General features: G+C 37.8%; 1 protein-coding gene across 10 annotated transcripts; it reads left to right on the forward strand.

The window, feature by feature from the left end:
- Nucleotides 1-563: 563 nt before the first annotated feature.
- LOC136786336 (heterogeneous nuclear ribonucleoprotein K) lies at nucleotides 564-18,979 on the forward strand. 10 transcript variants are annotated; one of them, XM_066989492.1, is made up of 16 exons: nucleotides 587-632; nucleotides 3,805-3,884; nucleotides 3,994-4,073; nucleotides 4,922-5,019; nucleotides 6,313-6,369; nucleotides 7,780-7,823; nucleotides 8,729-8,801; nucleotides 9,363-9,476; nucleotides 10,917-11,045; nucleotides 11,431-11,738; nucleotides 12,085-12,139; nucleotides 15,102-15,152; nucleotides 16,887-16,908; nucleotides 16,986-17,068; nucleotides 17,512-17,681; nucleotides 18,453-18,979. In XM_066989492.1, the coding sequence occupies exons 3-16, from the start codon at nucleotides 4,025-4,027 to the stop codon at nucleotides 18,484-18,486; spliced, it is 1,287 nt and encodes a 428-aa protein (XP_066845593.1). In that variant the 5' UTR covers nucleotides 587-632; nucleotides 3,805-3,884; nucleotides 3,994-4,024; the 3' UTR covers nucleotides 18,487-18,979. The 10 variants fall into 10 exon arrangements, with proteins under 10 accessions (XP_066845595.1, XP_066845593.1, XP_066845594.1 ...); XM_066989489.1 differs by lacking the exon at nucleotides 587-632 and adding an exon at nucleotides 1,139-1,273; XM_066989497.1 differs by lacking the exon at nucleotides 587-632 and adding an exon at nucleotides 1,139-1,273 and having other exon boundaries at nucleotides 18,514-18,979.
- Nucleotides 18,980-19,755: the final 776 nt, after the last annotated feature.

Raw genomic sequence — 19,755 nt, forward strand, 5'->3', positions numbered from 1 at the left:
AAAATACATATATGGTATAGAGGAGCATCGAGTAGCTTGTGAACCTGTAGTACTCAGCCAATGAGGAAACAGGGGAGGTGATCAGGCGTCGGGTAATAGGGAGTAGAAGGTTATGATATGTTTACTAAAATGCGCTCCTAATTGGCAGGACGCCCGCCATTGCAATCGCGAATAAAATAGCTTCACAGAAGATACTGTCTGAAGAAAATTATTGAGATTTTTCTCACACTGTGAAAATTAAGTGTACTGTCTTCATCTTTCCCATCCTCAGTACATCAGGCACAGTGTCCTGGTTTTGGCTGGGACAGAATTAATTTTCTTCATAGGGGCTGGTATGTGCCATGTTTTGGATTTAGGAGAAAAATAAGGCTGATAGCACGCTGATGTTTTAGTTGTTGCAGAGCAGTGCTTACACTAAGCCAAGGACTTTTCAGCTTCTCATGCTGTCCTGCTAGCGAGGAGGCTGGGGGTGCACAAGAAGTTGGGAGGGGACAGACCCAGGACAGCTGACCCGAACTGGCCAAAGGGATAGTCCACAACATAATGACATCACACGGAACAATAAAAACTGGGAGGGCTGACCGGTGAAGCGGCCGCTGCTCGGGAATGGGATGGGCATCTATCAGTGGTTGGTGAGCAATTGCATTGTGTATCACTTGCTTTGTATGTATATATAATTATTATTATTTTACCTTCCTTTTCTGTCCTATTAAACTATCTTTATCTCAACCCACGAGTTCTACTTTTTTCCTCCGATTCTCTTCCCCATCCCACTGTGAGGGGGCGGGGTGAACGAACGACTGTGTGATACTTAGCTGTTTGCCGGGTTAAACCGCAACAGATTGGAAAGATAACTCCCTGGTCCCGAAAGAGGCTAAGCCCATCCCCCCTTCACCCTACCCTCAACTGAGCCACTCAATTGAATTATCCAGGGCAGGGGTAGAGCCTAACGAGCAGGCAGTACTAGCAAGGCAACCCAACTTCTCAAGTTACGGGTGGGCGAAAGAGGAGAGAAGAGAATATATCTGCCCTTTGTGCACAACCCCCAAAAAGCCCGCGCGCCTCGACAGCCAATAGGAAGCGTGGAGCCACGCGCGCCTTTAAATAGTCGCAAGAAGCCAATCCCCTCTCCCGGCGGTAGGGGACGACCACAAGGTGGAGTTTTCACGGACGCCATTTTTCCCCCCACAACTGAGATTGCTCTCGCTCTTCTTTACCGCTTTCTGTTGTCTCCGCCATTGTTGCTGCTTTTATTGTGGTTCCTGTCAGGCAGGTAATAACAACCTAGGCATGCCGCAGCGGTACGGGCTGAAGTGCGCCTATCTCCTCATGATACCCAGGCCTGTGTCGCTGTGGTCCACACGGAGGGTGGGGCCAAGTGGAGGCCACCATTCACCCTGACAGACAATTGTCTTACCTAATGGGGCCGCGGAGAGTCCTCAGCGATGGGGGGGGGGGGGGAAGGCGACTGGGTTAGTCGTCTGCGCAGTGCTGGTGGATGTGTGCGTGTTAGTGGTGAAGGTTGCTCATCTTTCACGTACGTGGTGGGCACAAATATGCGGGACTCGTGTAGGTAGCTGATGAAGGTGGGGAGGGGGTATTGCGCGTGCTAGGGAGAGGGGTGGCTGAGCGGAGTGGGGCTGTGATCGCTCACCTCAACGCTGCTATGTGACGCAACGATGTGGGAGGTCTAAGTCTCCGCCGAGCCTCGGAATTTTTGTCCGTTCCTGTAAGGAGAGAGACAAGGCAGTGCTATTTCCTTTTGGCAGGGCAGTGGATTTGGGTAGGCCTGGGGACTGCTGTATGAACAAGGAGGGAGTCGGGGGTTATGCTTCCTTAGGAAATAAGGAGTGGCTTGGGCTACCTGTGGACCCACAGGGATCCACCTATTCTGAGGGAAGGGCGAGAAAGGTGATCTCTATCGCTGCAGGCAGCCGCCGCGCTTCAGTGGCCTTGGTGTAGGCACAGTGGCCTAGCAGGCGCGGCTCCCGGAGTGCCTGTACGGTGGAGGCCGGCAGCGCTAGCGGGTGCGTGCTAAGGCCAGCGGAGCGGCTGTCGTCTTCCTACGCCTACCTTGGGTAGCTCTGTGCCTGGGGCAAATTGTTGGGGATTATGGTGGGCAGATGGGAAGAGGTGGGGAGGGCGTTCTCGACTGCGGCCTGTATGGAAGCGACTGTGCGAGATCGATTGGGGGGTGCTCTGCAGCGGGGACGGCTTCCTTCGGGTGTGATCACGGCAGTGGTGGAGCTTTTCTCGTGGTGGAACTGCTACGCTCTGTCGGTCCCGCTTGGGTTCGGGCCTCTGGGCGCCTCCTTTGTGCATCTCCCTGGGCAGAATGGTAGAAGTCTTGTGACCGCGTGGTGATGGTTTATCGGGTTCTGGCTCCGCCTAGCACCGGCTAGACGCCATTACAGTGGCCGCCATTTCTGCTTATCGCCGCTCCTGGGGAGGTGGGATTCGGGCTGCGGGGGTTATGTAACGCCGCCTCTTCCCCCCGCCTGGGAGCAAGTTGGGCTCGTGAGCGTTCCATGGCGGCGGGCGGGCTGTGCGAAGGCGAACATTGGCCCGAACAGGCAGTAGAGCAGTCCATAGCGCGGTTCCCTCCCGGACTACAGAAGGGAGGGGGGAGGGTCCGGCAAGGCCGTCCCTCCCGGAGGGAGTGGGGTAGAGACGCACTGGCATCTTCCAGCTCTTTTCTCGTGTCTGTGGGCGATGGTGACGTCTTTCTCCTTTAGTAACCATTTTATCCTCTCGATATCTTAAAAATAAATAAATAAATTTACATTGGTCAATTTAATCCTGCAAACTCGATTTAGACAGCAGAGCACAGTAACTAGTTGAAAGCACGTTACCTTGAACAACATATTATGCTTATTCCCCTGCAGCCCTAAAATTTTTGTGATGGTTGGTGATGGAATAACCAGTGTCTGAAAGGGCTAGCTTATTTGAACCTGGTGAAATCCCCTCCTGGCTGTTTGGCAGCATTTGTTTGAGACTTGACTTTTTTTTCTTAAAGAAAGCAACACTTGTCCAGATAGTTAACATTAGGTGCCTGGAAATACTAGTATGTGCTGGGAGGGTGGTCTCAGCCCTGGTTGGTTGTAGAAGAGTGCATGTCTGCTGTTAACCTGCATAAACAGGGTAACTGTTACAAGGATGTTTTTAAGTGAAATGGATCGTTTTTTCTTTGTGGATATGTGAGTGTCAACTATTTGTTCAGGCCATGGAAATTGATAACTAAAATCCAGAGGGGGAAAAAATAGCATTTTTTGTTTGGCTGCACGAATGCCTTTTTAAAGAGAATATGTTGTCAAATTGTTCTGCATGGGCTTCTGATGTGTCTTACAAGTATTCTCATGTGGACTTAACAAAAATAAATCACAAATGAAGTACCTGTTTCACAAAATCAAAAGAGTTTAGCTACTTTGAGATTCTTGGTGCATGCTTGCAGAGTCTTGTACGTAACTGCAGTGTTTTTTTTTAAAAAGTATGTATTATAATATACTGACAATAGCAACTGAATACTTAATCACTTTAGATATCTGAAAATCATTATCAGTAAATGTGATTTCTTAAAACTAGCAAATGTCTGGAAACTGAGCAAGTCCAGAGTTGTTCAGTCTGAGTTTACAGACTTTAGTATTGTTTCTTTTCTTAGTGATGTGTTTGCCCTCGTTATGTTTTCCTTACTCATAAAGAAAAGCTTTGCACCAAAAAACTCAGGTCAAACCCCTGCTTTTGGTTGTAGTGGGAATCAGAGCTGTAAGTGAACAGAGCCATGGCTGATCTATGCTTTTTTCATAGGCTTTTGAAGCAGTAGGCTGTTGGGTTTTGATCCTGTCCAGAACGCTTGTATTTTGCTCTACAAACATATATAAAAACCAGTAAGTTCTAAAAGCAGGTATCTTTTTTTAGTTTTTCCTTTTAATACAATGTATGGTTTGGTTTGCTTTTTTACGAAATAGATGTACTAGTTTTTTTATTCTACAACAGGTTTTATTTGACCATCTAAGAATAAAAGGTAATGGAGACTGAACAGCAGGAAGAGACCTTTACCAACACAGAGACAAATGGTAATTTTGTAATGGGCTGTTTACTTATTTATTTTGGAGAAAGAGAAACTTCTTAAGTCTGTGTTTCCAGTTACTTTGGAATGTTTTAACTGTATTGAATATGTTTGTATCAGTAGTATTTTTGCGTTTAATCTTTTAAGTATTCAATATGGCTATACATAGTTTTTGTATCATGAAAGCATGGGGTTTCTTTAGGCATGGCATAAGTAACTAAAAGTTATAGCTAAAGAGTTGAAAACAGCTAAATATTCAGTAATCTTTGGACAGCATGATCACGTCAGACATCTATTACCATATTTTACATTTTATTTATTATATTGAACAAATGTGTGAATATATAAAAATGTGTAATACCTGAGTATTAGCTTTATGAAAAACTTTTTGGACTTGATTAGTGAAGAAGTTAGGGCATTAGCATTGAGTTGATTCATGCCAACTCTAAAATATTTTAAATACTGCTTTTCTATTGTTATACCAATATTTCAGTATTGGACAAACTGCTTCTAACTTTCTTCCTTTAAGATTTTCACAATTGTAAATTTTAAAAGAAATACTTGGTAGTTGATGCGGTACTGCTTTAAACAAAGTGCTGTAAATTTGTCACTAAGACTGAAATTCTCATTTCAACTGTAGTTCATAGATCTGGAATGGGTCTTCAGTAATTAATTCATATATAGTCTGATGAAGTAAAAACCTGTTTCTTTGAGTGTAGATGTTTGAAGTTAGCATTGGGCTAATAGGAAAAGAATGCTTCATTAGGAATATAGTGTATAAGCTTGATGTACGTACCATGGTATTGTGACTTAGAAAGTTAAATATGTTTGTGGTGTTCCCGGACCTGTCTATAGGCAAACGTCCTGCAGAAGATATGGAAGAAGAACAGGCCTTCAAAAGATCTCGGAATACAGATGAGATGGTTGAATTACGCATCCTGCTTCAAAGCAAAGTATGTTTTTTCAGTATTGCTGTGTTCATGTTTATAGCATTGCTTAAGACAGTGGTGTCACAGTGTATTTTGTGGTGTATGTTTAGTAAGAATGTGTGATTCATTTAATGTAACTTATTAGGAATATTTGTAAGTGTGCACAAATGATAGCAGAAGGCTATTGCAATGGAATTACCTTCAATACATTTTTTTCAAGGATAAGTTTTTTAATCTATGGGACTTATTTTGAATTAAAAAAAATTGAAAAATAGGGCAATAGAAATTATAAGCCATTTTTTCTTATGTTAAAGGGAATACCATTGTTTTGAGGGGAATGACTGTTCAGTAGACTTCAGAAAGCAAGCGGTTTAGAGAATGATCAGCTAATGACTGTAAATCAACCAAATGAGGCAAGGCGAGGACTTTGTCAGGATTTTAGTAATTCATTCAAACAGACTTAGTAAATCTGTATATATCAATAGGAAAAAAGATGAGAGTAATGCTTCAGGGATTGCAGTTGCTTCATTGGCTAGTATAAATTGTGACACTAAAGTTGCTATTTATGAAACTCCTCTAGTGTTTCCAGTCATTACAGATGTTTGCATAGTCTGAAGTAACTCAGTCTCTCGTGTTGGCTTGAGGGAATGTTACCTTAACTCTGCATGGCATTTATGATAGCACTCCATGCAACTTGCAAAATATTTGTGTGCTGTTAGCATTGTGTATGAACTGTTTTTTAAAAAAAAAAAATGGCAGGTTTTGCAACTACCCTTGATTACATGCCAGTTTATTCCTGTTGTTGATTTTTAGCAACTGGAGGTTAACAATTGTTTCTATTGGTTTTACGTTCTTCACACCATACTTGTGCGAGCTGTCTGAGTTAGGTAAATAATCATGCATTTGGAGTGTGAAAGTGAAATTTGTAAACGCTTCTTTTAAAAAATTTGAATAAAATAGGAAAATCACGAACTTGCATAAGATGCATAGAACACCATAAGGTATCTCTTTCAGTCGTACTCTAACTATGAGATGATTTTAATTACAAACTTAAAGATTTAAGCAGTTCTGCTTGTGTTAAAACAATATTACTTGCAAAATTTGAATATTTTTCTTTCCTAAGTTCAGTCATCAGAGCTGTTCTCATGCATGCACACAAACTGTCAGTATGTTTCAATTTAATTTGAATTTATCAAAAGCAAAACAAGCCCTATCCCACAGGGTAATGCAGGAATAGATGCACTGTTGTTAGTGTTGGTTCAAAAACATACCCTATGCAGTACTGGCATAACATAATTTCTGAAAACTACTTTCCAGAATGCTGGAGCAGTGATTGGAAAAGGTGGCAAAAATATTAAGGCACTTCGTACAGACGTGAGTATGTATGAGTTTGAATTAATTTAGCACCAATTCTTTCAGAGCACTACACTGAAAACTTGATTATTTGCATTTTTAGAAATTGAGCTCTAGTCATCGATAGGCTAATTATAAGCTGTTTGAATGTTAGAGGAGATAACAAGCTCTTTGGTTTGCATTGTCATTAAAACCCAGCTTGAGTCATGTGGGAAGAGAGGTTTATATTAAACTCTGCTTTCAGTCAGGTTTCCTCTAAGTTATGCATTTCAAGTGAATTAATCATAATTTCCAGTTAAAGATGTTAAAACCCTTAACTTTACCTTTTCCATGTGCGAATAAATTGTAAAACTATGGAAAACCATTGCAGGTGGCTGGCTTAACCCAATGATAGAGGAATGCTTTAACTTACTTTGGGGAGGGGGAAAAAGTAATGGTCCATCTGTTCTTATTTTAACAGCTTGGATGTGAAGCACAAAAACATGAATGTTAAAGTTGCATGATTTAAATATGGGAATAAGATAGTAAAGAAACACTTCATACTGTTTGAAGCATTTTTAAATGGTCATGACTTATTTACCTATTCACATTTTATAGTGGGGTGATTTGTGACTAAATATATGTTTAGTGTTAATGTATTTATAAGACTTGGCAATGTTTCTTGAATTCTGTTTATGCTCCTGTACTTAGCATAAGCTACAATTCCAGCAATTTTTTTCAAGCAAGACTGTGTTCAACACAATATTTGGTAATATATCATTGCAGAATCAGTTTCAACTAAGTTCATGACCTATAGCAACGAGAATTGAGGATTAAGTTGAAGTGGTCAGGCATTATACACACACTCAGTAACTTTAGCAGCTGGTGTTCTTATTTCTTTGCTTCAAAGTAGATAATTACATCAAATAAGTCAAGATAGCATTTCAGACCAATCTAAGTTAACTTTCCCCATTTGCCCATGGTTTTAGTAATATGGAGCTCAAGTTTTGTCTACCCTCATGAGCCAGCCTGCTACTGAAACCTTATATGTAAAAAGTAGTTTAGTCAGGTAAGATAGCTCATTAAGATCCATGCTGTTAAGCTGCAGTCAGTGTAGCAATCCGTTATTGTGTTAGTCTTCAGAACAACTTAAATTTGTTTCATTAATTGAGAATAAGTATAGTTTGTATTAAATTAAAATGTATTGCTTTTCCCCCTTTTCCCTCTCCTTGTTTTTTTGGCCATATATCTCCGTTGCCCATGTACTGGATCGTCTTGCCCCTGCGTTGCCCACCATGACATTGGCCCATCCGCCCCTGAACGCCCATGTGAAAACCCTGGTTGGCTATGCCCAAAAATGTGCTCGTTGCCAAACGGGTACTATACTTGACAACTCCTGATTGAATACCCGTGCCCAATGCCAACGTCCACGAACGCCAATGACCAATGCAGTACAATGCAAGTGTTTCAGTCCCAGACAGCAGTGGCCCTGAGCGGTATGTCCCAACAGTTTATGCCTCACTGCCTGATTAGAAAGAGAGAAATGTATTTTATTACTTGCCTTTTATATAATTAAATAGTATCCCCTTAGAGATGGTGTATTGTTTTCAAGCTTTCTGTCTTATTTTCCCCATTAAGTCTTTTTGTCACTGAACTTTTACATGAGTTGCCCACCCAAGCAATATACTAATTTTATTTTGATGGAAGGAGCATAGTTTCAAGTGTTGCATAATCACTGCATTATAAATCAAAATGCTTCAAGAGTCTCTTGCTCTGTCTTTGTGGCCTACCTTGCTCCCCCCAACATTGTCTGTTTATAATTACTTACAATGAAATGCTAACTCCGGTTCACTTTTCTTCAATTCTCGTTTGTGTTACATTTTTGTTTGTTTTGGTTTTGTCTTTTATTTGTATTTCTATTCTTGCAGAGCTAATTAGTAATCTAACTTCTAACTGGTCTCACAACCTCACTCCAGATATAACATTGACCACTTGCACATCCACACTTTTTCTACAAGAAGGTGTGCCAGTTTTAACAATGTAATAGCGAGGGTAACCTAAATTAGTGGTGGTGGGGAACATGAGTGTTCACTTTTACTTCTAAGTTCTGCGGGGATTTCTTGCCTGCTTAATTTGAGTCCTGCCAAAAGTTTTCACTTGCTCATTCTCACTTACTCTAAGACCTACCTACTCTTAAATTTATTATGCATATATATTGGGCATAAACCAAAATGCTTGTGCTGTAAATTCAGTGAACAGGTTTACTTTAAATGGGAAATATTAATTGTATGTTCTTCTGTGTAGTCAGTCTTTTTAGTTTTGTATAATTATGAGTATGAAACTTATGTCTACTACTTGTTTTTACACACTCTCCATATTTTCTAACACTGGCTTCTGACAGCATCTTGAGTATAAGTGCAGATACAGAAACAATTGGAGAAATCTTGAAGAAGATTATCCCTACTTTAGAAGAGGTATGTCTCTTAAATTTGTTTCTTCTTCATAGGTATAAGTTTAGATTTTAAAACAATATGATTCTAGATAATTGTGCTAGTTTTTATTAAATTAAAATTTAAAAAGCCTTTTTTTGAGAGGAGATCTATAGCTCTCAAGCTATGTTGGCTTTTTTTGTAGAGGACAGTCTCTTACAAAATTAATATTTAGAACAGCCTCCTCCCCTTCAAAACACCTGTCTCCTGATTTGTTTAGCCCCTAGTTTCAAGTAGTTGTATTGTAATTTCCATCCTGCCTTGGCTTTGTAAGTGTGTCGTGCTGTTTGATAGATATCTTAAAATTTTATAAAAGTGTAATAAAAAACATAAAGTGATGTCAAATAAGTCTTCCTCATCCACTTTCCTTATTCTGCTTTGCCTCAACATAGGTGTGATTCTATCATAGCAAATACAACATCACAGTTGAGCAACAAATTAAGTCATATGGTATTTGTAGGAGAAAACCAAAAAATATGTATTTTTGTCGTTATTTTCCCCCATGACTAATATTTTATTCTTTCCTTGTATGTGTCTTTCTTACAGTATCAACACTACAAAGGTAGCGACTTTGACTGTGAATTAAGACTTCTAATTCACCAAAGTCTGGCAGGAGGAATCATTGGTGTCAAGGGTGCTAAAATCAAAGAACTCAGAGAGGTACTGTTATCTATTCTTTTCAGATTCTGTTTTTATTCTAAAAACAAAATAGTGTTTTATGCTCATAAACAGAGAAAGTATCTTTTGTGCAGTAATTCATTCAAACGCATTCAATACGTGATTTCTGTGTTCCAAGATCAATCTGGGTAACTTCTGGAAATTTCTTGCAAACCATCAGAAATGAAGTAGCTGTTGGTGATAGAGCATAGGACTTCTTATCAAGCTTTTAGGCATGTTAGCAGTAGAGTAACCTTTATAAATAAAGAATATTTTAAAGTAAAAATAGCATTCATCACTCCTTTCTGGAATGAATTGTTGGATAGACTATATTTATTGGTGGTGTTGGACATGCAAAATGGCTTATTGTAGATGCATCTCCACAAAAAAAATTATGTTGTTTGAGTATTACTATAAAAGGACAGTATGAGGTGTGGTTTAAGTTCTACTTCCTTGAAGACTGCTACTTCCTTTGTGAAGGACCATACCTTGTGAAGGAATGGGGCTTTGTTCTAAAAAGCTAGTGGTCCCTATGAACCTAGAGAATTGTTTTCTGTCCTTTCCTGGCATTGTGTCAAAGGCAATTCCAGGTCAGTTCAATAGTAAGCTGCTATCTGTTTGTGTGGATTGAGGACAGCAAGATAACTAGACGTAATCCTGGCAACAACGCTGTCTGGTGTCCAAAGCATGTTTTTGTTTTGATGGTTATTATAACCTGTAAGCTTACAATAGATATATGGTCATTTTGCTAATATTCAATTAAATGACTGTGTGGATGAGCTATAATTGAAAGATTTAAACTGTTTTCCTCTTCACTAGAATTTCATACAAAATGTCGTCATTGCAGGTCTTAAAAAAAAAAAAATAATAAAATATATCATAGAATGGCTTGGGTTGGAAGGGACCTTAAAGATCATGTAACTCCAACCCCAATGCCACAGAGAGGGATGCCATCCACTAGATCAGGCTGGCCGAGGCCCCATCAAGCCTGGTCTTGAACATCTCCAGGAATGGGGCATCTACTACTTCTCTGGGCAACCTGTTCCAGTGCCTCACTACCCTTACAGTGAAGAATTTCCTCCTAATGTCTCTTTTAGTTTAAGACCATTCCCTCTTGTCTCCTATCATTATCTACCCGAGTAAAGAGTCCTTCTCAATCTTTTTTATAAGATCCATTTAAGTATTGAAAGGCTGCAATGAGGTCTCCCTGAAGCCGCCTCTTCTCCAGGCTGAACATCTCCAGCTGTCAACCCAAAGATTAATATTCTAAGATTAAATTTGTTGTAAGAACTTGGAAGCAAGCATGCACTTAATTACTGGAAATCTAATATTCTGGTTTGAGTCTTTCTTTAAAACTGTTTTAGTGTCTTACCCATTTTTTCAATAGGTTCATAAAATTGTTCAAAATGCTTCCATTTGAAGATTTTTTCTTCTCTTCAACAGAATACTCAGACCACCATTAAGCTCTTCCAAGAGTGTTGTCCTCATTCCACTGATAGAGTGGTGCTTATTGGTGGAAAACCTGATAGGGTTGTGGAATGTATCAAGATTATCTTGGATCTTATTTCTGAGGTGATGTTTTGTTTTATTCTTACACTGGTATTCATGAAAGTTAGGATGGAAAACTATCTTCCCATTTATTTTGAGTTCAGTACCTTTTTTCCATTAGTAAAGAAAGTGTTGGACTGTTAGCACAGTTGGAAATTATTCCTGTTTTTTAGACTTAGGGTGTATCTTATGGGAGAAAGAAGCAATTTTGATACCAATGGACTATTTGTCATGATTTGCATATTATTAAAAGAAATTTTAATTTGGGGAGGAAGGGAGACAAATGTATGTGCTACCTATCGTTAACAGCAATTTCTCTGCCTTTCTCTTCAGCATTGTGCAATCAACAATACATTCAGAATGTATAAATGTAACAGTCAGTGCTAACTGGTGTGTGTGTTTGTCTTAGTCTCCAATTAAAGGACGGGCCCAGCCTTATGATCCCAATTTCTATGATGAAACATATGACTACGGTGGCTTCACAATGATGTTTGATGATAGAAGGGGGCGTCCAGTTGGCTTTCCAATGCGTGGAAGAGGAGGCTTTGATCGAATGCCTCCTGGTCGTGGTGGACGACCTATGCCTCCATCAAGAAGAGACTATGATGATATGAGCCCTCGCAGAGGACCTCCACCACCTCCACCAGGTCGTGGTGGCAGAGGTGGCAGCAGAGCTCGTAATCTTCCTCTTCCTCCTCCACCACCTCCTCGTGGCGGGTGAGTTGTATAAATACATTCTAAAAAACTCAGGTTGAGTACAATTTGCTGAATTATGTTAATGTTTCCAGGAATTGTTTCACACTTCCATGTTGGTAATGACTATGTAGGATTTAGTATATTGCACTAAAATTTTTTTTATTTATTAAGCATTTGGATTGAATTATTTTCCTAATAGAGCAGTCTATCAGGACTGTAGTTGGTATTTCTATAACTTTAGTTTGTCATTTGGAACTTGGCTAAAGCAGTGAAACTGAGTTGTGTGCAAATAATGAAAATGAAGATTTGAGAATGTTATAACTCATGTAATAAACTAGTTTATGTGCCTCTGCTTTTCTCATTTTAGAGATCTTATGTCTTATGACAGAAGGGGTAGACCTGGAGACCGTTATGATGGAATGGTAGGAGTTTAAAATTAATATTGTTCTGTGAAGTGTAAATAGTTAACACTATCTGAAGAAACTGTTCTTGAATCCATAAATGTAAGTGTGGAGCTGTGAGAAACAATCTGTAGCCAATAACACAGGCTCAGGTGAGGATCTCAGTGAAGTAACTTTATTTGTGATTGCAATGGTGGGTGTCCCGCAAGCATGAGCACACAGCGGAAGTGTATTGTAGCCCTATATCCTCTATTACCCAATGCTTGATTCCTCCAATTTCCTCATTGGCTGAGTGCTATAGGTACGCAACCTACCTGACACTTGTTACTATGTCCTGTATATACAGCTCTATTTGACCAACCTTTAATTTTTTTTTTGAGCTGGAGGGGCCTGTGATTTCTTAGCTTCTTGTTTTTGCTGATTCTGTAACTGCTTGTCTCACTTTCCTTAGCTATTCTTTTTTTGGGGGGGGGGGGGAACATGACAGTGGGATCTTCTACTCTCCCCTTATCTGCTTAACATACCCCCCACTGTTATGCCTGTGCAATCACTTTTGAATATGCAAGGTTAGTGGAATTTTCCACTGCAAAAACACGACTTTAATTTTTACAGGGCATGCATACTTCTGAAACTTTGTTATTAACTAAATGTTTTGTCTATACAAATGGTCCCTCCAGAATAAGTTTTGGAGTGTGAGGGGTATCTTGCGTGATCTGCTGACTGCTTGTTTATTTTTCATGTTTTTTTGTTTGCTTTTTGTTTTCCTACCTATTGTTAACAGTGGTATAGAAAGTCAGTAGAGCACAGTCCCTGCAGGTTTTATTACACTAACCTTTTAGATTTTTTTTATTGGGATGTCAGAAATAGGAATTGTAGGCTGTAATTCAGAACAGGAAATGTCAGAAAAATGTTCTTAATGTTTGTATGAATCAGACTTTTGTTAACAGATTTTAACACGTCTGTTGGGAAATATAAATAATATTTATAAAGGGCTCTAGTTGGTCTGGCAGATGATTGCTTTTTCAAATCACTTTGTCAACCTGCCGATTTCTATATCGGAGGGGGAAAAGTCTACTGTAATTTCAAATGCTTGGGAGCCAGGACTACTGCTAAGTTGAATTTTAAATCAAATTGGATATGTTTGGCACCTTCTTAAGATAAGTTTCTTAATTTTTTGTTTTCCTTCATTTAAATGAATGGAATAGAGCCTATTTCACGTCTCCTCTCCACTCCTACCTAAAGGTGCTTTTTAAGCATTGCCTCCTCCTGGGAGGAAGAGGCAGTTACTTCCAGTAATACAAACTGGAAGTATGTATTACAAGAACGTCAAAATTGGGGCACCAGAAGCCTATCAAAAATATTTGTCAGTACTTAGAATAGTTCAGTTGGAAGGGACCATCAGAAATCATCTAGTCCAACTGACTGACCTCTTCAGGGCTAGTGAAAAGTTAAAAGCATGTTATTGAATGCATTGTCCAAATGTCTCTTGAACACTGATAAGAATGGGGCATCAACCGCTTCTCTAGTGTTTGACCACCCTCAAATAAGGTGGGTAAGCATATATAAAGTCATTTAATCCCCCCCAGTCACTTCTTACCTTTTCCTAAATTATTTCCTAATTCCTAAAGTATTTTTAAATTGGAATTAATTGAGAAGTAAATCAGAACGTATTTCTTTAAAAGTGATCTATATGTTCAGACATCTAATCCGGTTTTGTTCACTCAAATGATTCCTACTTCTTGATTTTTATTTTTTAAAATGTTTTAGATATGTATGTGTTACATACATGTTTGTGTAAGCGTTTCAATAAAGGTACATATGCTTACAAAAAAAATGGAGGTACGTCATGTTTAAGAGATTTGACATTAAGGAACATATGGAAAAATTGGTGAAGAGGTTGACAATCCTCATTTATCTATATAAATACCAAAAGAAACTAATGGCATTTCACTTTTTTTCTGGGCCAATCCTTTAAAAGTGAGGGAAAGGTAGAATAATTTGCCATTGGTTAAGATTTACATCTAAATGACAATACATATGCAAAAGTAAATAAATTCCTGTTAATGCTATGTTCTTTTTCTTCTCCAGCCAGTGTTTCATTTGGTTTCTATTTAATTCCTATTGGTTAAAAGTAATAGCTAGCACAAATGAGTCTGTAGAGAAGAAAATTGTGTAACATAGCAATACATGTATATGTGTGTGTGTATATATGTGTATGTTGTGTGTATATATACAATTATACATGTTACGTGTAATTATGTATATGACATACTGCACCTAATACTTGCACAAATGTTTGTTTTAATCTGCTGTTCATTTAAACTAAATTCTATACATTCTCATAATTTTGCTGATTGCTATTTTTTCAGCATTTGTTGTAAAATTCTCACATAAATGCTATATATCACTGATATCGGCAATTACATTTCTTTAAGTTAAGTAGCAGTAGATTGTTAGTTTAGTTAGTGGCTATATGAGATACATGGAAATGAATTAAAATATTAGAAGCCATGTCCTTCCTACTTGACCTGCTATTGACATATCAATGACAGTTAATTGTTTTAGTCTTATTAAATGCTTTTTGAAATGCATGAGATGAATAGAAGGTTTTGGTATTTGAGAGTAACATCTTGTAGTATATAGTACAGCTGTAACACTCAAGTGTTTTTAAAGCAAACAAAAAATGTTCAAAGTAGTTTTACTCTCCCCTTAGGTGTCTGACATTTTGTAAGAGCAAAATCTGTTTACACCACAAAAACAGGGAAGAAACAAGTGTGACCAGTTACAGTTCCCTTTTAGCGAAAGAAAAACTGAGTGAGTTTTGTAACTGGTCTGTATCATGTATTTTTGAATCTTTGTAGTAAAGTGGTTCATAAAAATGTTTCTCTATCAGTATGTATGTATTTGCTTGCAAAGTTACTCGTAAGCCTCTATGACATGGACTTAATTTGGAATAATTTATTCTTTTCCTTCTGTCTGGAAGATGATGCAGTGTCATGTGGATGCCTGTGAGGACATGCAGCCACCAGAGCTGGTGAGTGCATTTGTGCTTTTGACTGGTTTAATAGTTGATTTTTTTGAGAAAACCAATTAAATAAAGTGGTTAAGTGATAACTGCGATTTCTTGAGTGTGAATGTAGTCAGTGGCAGCTTGCCCATATTGAAAATCTCTAAAGCTGTCTTTCTAACAGGTTATTGGCAGTTTGTTCTTAACAATTTGTTCTGTACAGTCAGTGTTCCACAATAGAAGTGTGCAGCAGCACAGTCAAAAGAGCTTTTCTGTTGTGTTGCTGCTTTGTACCCTATTTTAGTGTGTTAAATTCTAGCTTTCACTGTAACTCCTGCTTTTTAACACCCTGTAAATGCATGTATTTAGGGATATGTTGTGTGTTAACTGTTTTTTTTTCTGTTTCAAACAAGGAATAGTTCTTTGTTTAATAGTTTATCCACAACTATAGGCATTATCTATCTGTACATCTTAAAATTACATTTGATTTGTGTTTATCAAACAACTTCTTGCTCTCAGGGGCTTTAGAAGGGGTTTTGGAAAGGAGAGTTCAAAAGGGGGGTCAGTAAGTGTTTATGCTGTCTAGAAGATGGTGGTGCTGTCAAATATTAAATGTTAGTTCCTAGCTTACATAAACACTGCAGATGGAATTGCTCATCTGTCAAATTCATTTGCTGTTCTGTAGTCTGGAGAGGAAAGGAGAGGCAGAAAGGATTAGTCATTAAAACGACTTAACCCAAAGAAGGGGGTTCCCTGTGCAAAATATCAGCAGAAATAGGGGTGGTGGGGAGAGGAAATATGCAGCTCTGATCAGCCTCAGAAAGGTGTCCTTCGTTCTTTTCTTTATTTTTTTCTATTTTGCATTCCCCTACAAGCTCTTTTATGCTTTATTATGATTCGTATTGCTAAGCAACATGATTAGACAACATAAGTTGCTTAGAAACAGTTGTTCAGATGAACAGTTTTTTTCTGAATGCTTACATTTTGATGTAGCTCCAAAAAGGTAGTAAGTAAATAACTTTGTTTGGGTGTTGTCTTTTTTTTCCTGAAGTTGTAATGCAAGAACTCTTTCTAAACAAGTAATTCACACAAGTTTCCTACATTTCTGTAGTTCAGTGATATAAGTTGAATTCTAGAGAAGCATGCATATCTGTACTCTGCTTTTACAGGAAGATATTAAAATAGAGGTTTGTGCATTTAGAAAGCATTTGGTCAAATAAGCATTTGATATCAAGTACCAGTCTACAAATTCTCAAAAATAAAAGCAGTCAGGAGTGCTGCATTGCAATGATTTGGATTTGGTATATAGTAGTTTTAGCAGAACAGAAGTAGTTAGTGTCATGACTGTCCTTTCTAATAACCAAAAGATTGTAGCATAGTCTGAATGGAGGGACCAATTATAAAGCTATTCTAGAGTTGACTTGTTTTTTCTTCAAGATGTAGATGGAATAGGATGGTTGACAGTTATCAGGTAAACTTGTCACAAATGGAGATTTTCATTTCTCCTGAGCTCCTTAGCTGACAGGGTAAGCTTAAGATGTTCTCATGAGATATCCTTCTCTCTTCTTCCTACCCCCCCCTTTTGTTTCTGGTCTGCCCTCTTCCCCAGTTTGTCTTCAATGATATTTAGATTAAAGATGTAGGTTAGGATTTTTGCATAAAATAGGCTCAAAGTTAACGGTATAAAACTTAAGATGAAAGCATATTAATGAAGTATGGTTATTTGCTATTTAAGGGTTTGCTTTCTCTTTTTTTTCACAGTTTGAGGGTGGCTCTGGATATGGTAAGTTTTTATAGAGAACTTTAACATGCACTTCATTATTTAGTCAGTAAAAGGCTTGATGCATTTGTTTAAATTAGACTACTCTTATGCAGGGGGCCGTGGTTCATATGGAGATCTTGGCGGACCCATCATCACAACACAAGTAACAATTCCAAAAGATGTGAGTGAAGTTGACTTGCTTTCCACTTGTGTGTTTTTTTTAAGTCACAGCCTTTTCTCAGACTAAGTAAGTCAGAAGTATTTGGGATCCTTGATGAGTACTTGTTAATATAAAGCAACTGTTCCTAAATCACCAAAAGCCTATTCTTAAGGATGTTTGTTTTATCTTCACTTCAGAGATGCACTGAACTATTTTGACTTATGGATAGCCAGTAATAGAGACAGTCTACATAACTTGTTTTTGCAAACAGATATCTGGTTCTTCCAACTTTCTCACCTGTGTTTATATAATAAATGTTGCAGAGGATGTCTTCAGGCTGTAAAAAAAAAAAGTAAGCTTCTATTGCAACTCTTAAAACTAAATTGATGGAAGCTACTCAAATAATAGTACTGTGTTTTTGCAGAGAAATTTAGACAAAGAAATGAATGCTTTTTGTCTCCTAGTTGGCAGGATCTATTATTGGAAAGGGAGGCCAGAGAATCAAACAAATACGTCATGAGTCAGGAGCTTCAATCAAAATTGATGAACCACTAGAAGGTTCAGAAGATCGAATAATAACTATTACAGGAACACAGGACCAGATACAAAATGCACAGTATTTACTGCAAAACAGGCAAGTTGAAGCTTAATGCTGTCCTTACTGTCAATTTTATGATGACTTACATCCTACTGCTCTAAAGCTCTTCTTCTGTGCTATAGTTTTTGGAAGGGCAGGATTTAAATAACTAAACTTTTTTCTAGTGGTAGTTTTGCCTTTCTTTTCTGTTCTTCTAACTAAAATGAAGACTCCCTCAAAACTAATATTGATGGAAAATTCCTTAACCAAGCACTCATTTAATTTCTCTGGTGGAAATTGCTGCAAAAAAAAAAGCCTACTTGTAATAAATTGTATACAACCTGTAGAAAACACAGAAGGCTTCAGTGGACATTGGTCTAGTTCTGTGTGGAAGACTAGTGATTTTGTTGTTTTTAGATAACTAAACTGACAACAAATCACAGTCTACCATATGGCACAGACTATGCCTCTACAGGACAAGTTGAAATTAATTGGTGCTGTTATGCAGCATTTCACACCTTATTAGCATTACTTTGTCTTCTCTGGCAAATATTAACAGCTTCAGATTTAATTTGCTTAATCTTGCTTTATTAACATGTTGGTTATCATAGCATTTATTAATGTTCAACTTGAATGTTTGGCTTTAGATTAGTATTTAAATGTGTTTAATCATAGACCTATAATTATTAGTCATTAATCTTATTAAATTGTTTACTTCAAAATGCATTACAAGTTTGTAGTTTAATCTTTAAGAATATCATTGTGAATATCAATGCAAGATGTATGGTCCATCATTCTAATACATGCTTTTTTCTTTTTCTTTTATAGTGTGAAGCAGTATGCAGATGTTGAAGGATTCTAATGCAAGATTATTTTTTCTTTTTTATAGTGTGAAGCAGTATTCTGGAAAGTTTTTCTAAGACTATTGAAGAACTGAAGGAGTCCTGCACCTTTTTAAATTTTTTTTTAAATACCTGCTTCTGTTTAAAAAGCCAACATTCCTCTGCTTCATAGGTGTTCTGCATTTGAGGTGTAATGGAATCTGCTGTTCACCAAATATGTTTTAGTTCCTTGCAAATATTTGGGGGGAGGGAAAGGGCACATGAGATTAACTTTGAAATTTTGAAACAGCAGCAGAGTGGATTTTTTTTGTTCATTGTTGGTGGTAAAATGTAAAGCTCTTTTCTGTAACTGTTGTGAATGCCCTGCTTTATGTAGACTACTTTGTTTTGGTTGTTTTTGAAGGGGGGAGAAGACTGGTAGTCAACATGTCCCTGGCATCCTTTTGAGAGCAGTGTGCAGAATGTAATGCTCTTTTGTAAGAAATGTTTTTTAAATAAATTTAGTGAACCTATTCTTGGTGGACATTTTTTATGTACATAATGTAATACCTAAAATGGATGCACTCTTCCACCCACCCCCCAGAGAATGCATAAATGATAGTTGCTTTTAAGCTTTTTCTTCTGTTTCTTTGATATAGATAAAGTTGCATGTTTTGTTTCATTCAAATTAAAGAAACTGAAAACAGTGGTTCATCTTTATTATTTGGGAGAAAAGTGCAAAAATATTCATGCAGGCATTGTGTAAAATCTGCCTTTTTTGAGTGTTTAGCCCTGTGTACAGTACATATTTTAAAATGTTGGTGACAGTATAAGTTTGTGATGCCACTGAGTTAAGTGGGTTAAATACATCTGGTTCTAGACAGTTTTCTTAATGCAAATAAGTGTTAGAAATGGTGGTTGGTGTACCATTAATGAATGAATCATAGTTGTTTTCAGAACTTTAATCTGTGTGAGGTGTAGAAACTCTTACGAATTGGCAGTATCTAACTTTTCCATTGTTTACAGAACTTGTTTGGTTTCCCTGTTGTATGTTGAATTCCATAGGAAGTACTTGTGAGGAATTAAAAAAAAAAAAACCTCTGGGTATTTCATGTAATATCTTGACATTTTTATTTATAGCTTACAAGTTTTGGTTTCACTTCCTAAATAAAAACTTTTAAAAATGCATAAGAACTTGGTAAATATGAATGCGATGCATCCAGTCTGAGTGGATTCTTTCCCTTGGAGAAGGGGGTATGTGGTTCTAGAACTTACTGCTTTTTGAACTATGTGGGGTAATTGCTGTGATA

Source organism: Anser cygnoides, unplaced genomic scaffold (assembly GCF_040182565.1).
Source record: "Anser cygnoides isolate HZ-2024a breed goose unplaced genomic scaffold, Taihu_goose_T2T_genome scaffold_45_1, whole genome shotgun sequence".
NCBI lineage: Eukaryota > Metazoa > Chordata > Aves > Anseriformes > Anatidae > Anser > Anser cygnoides.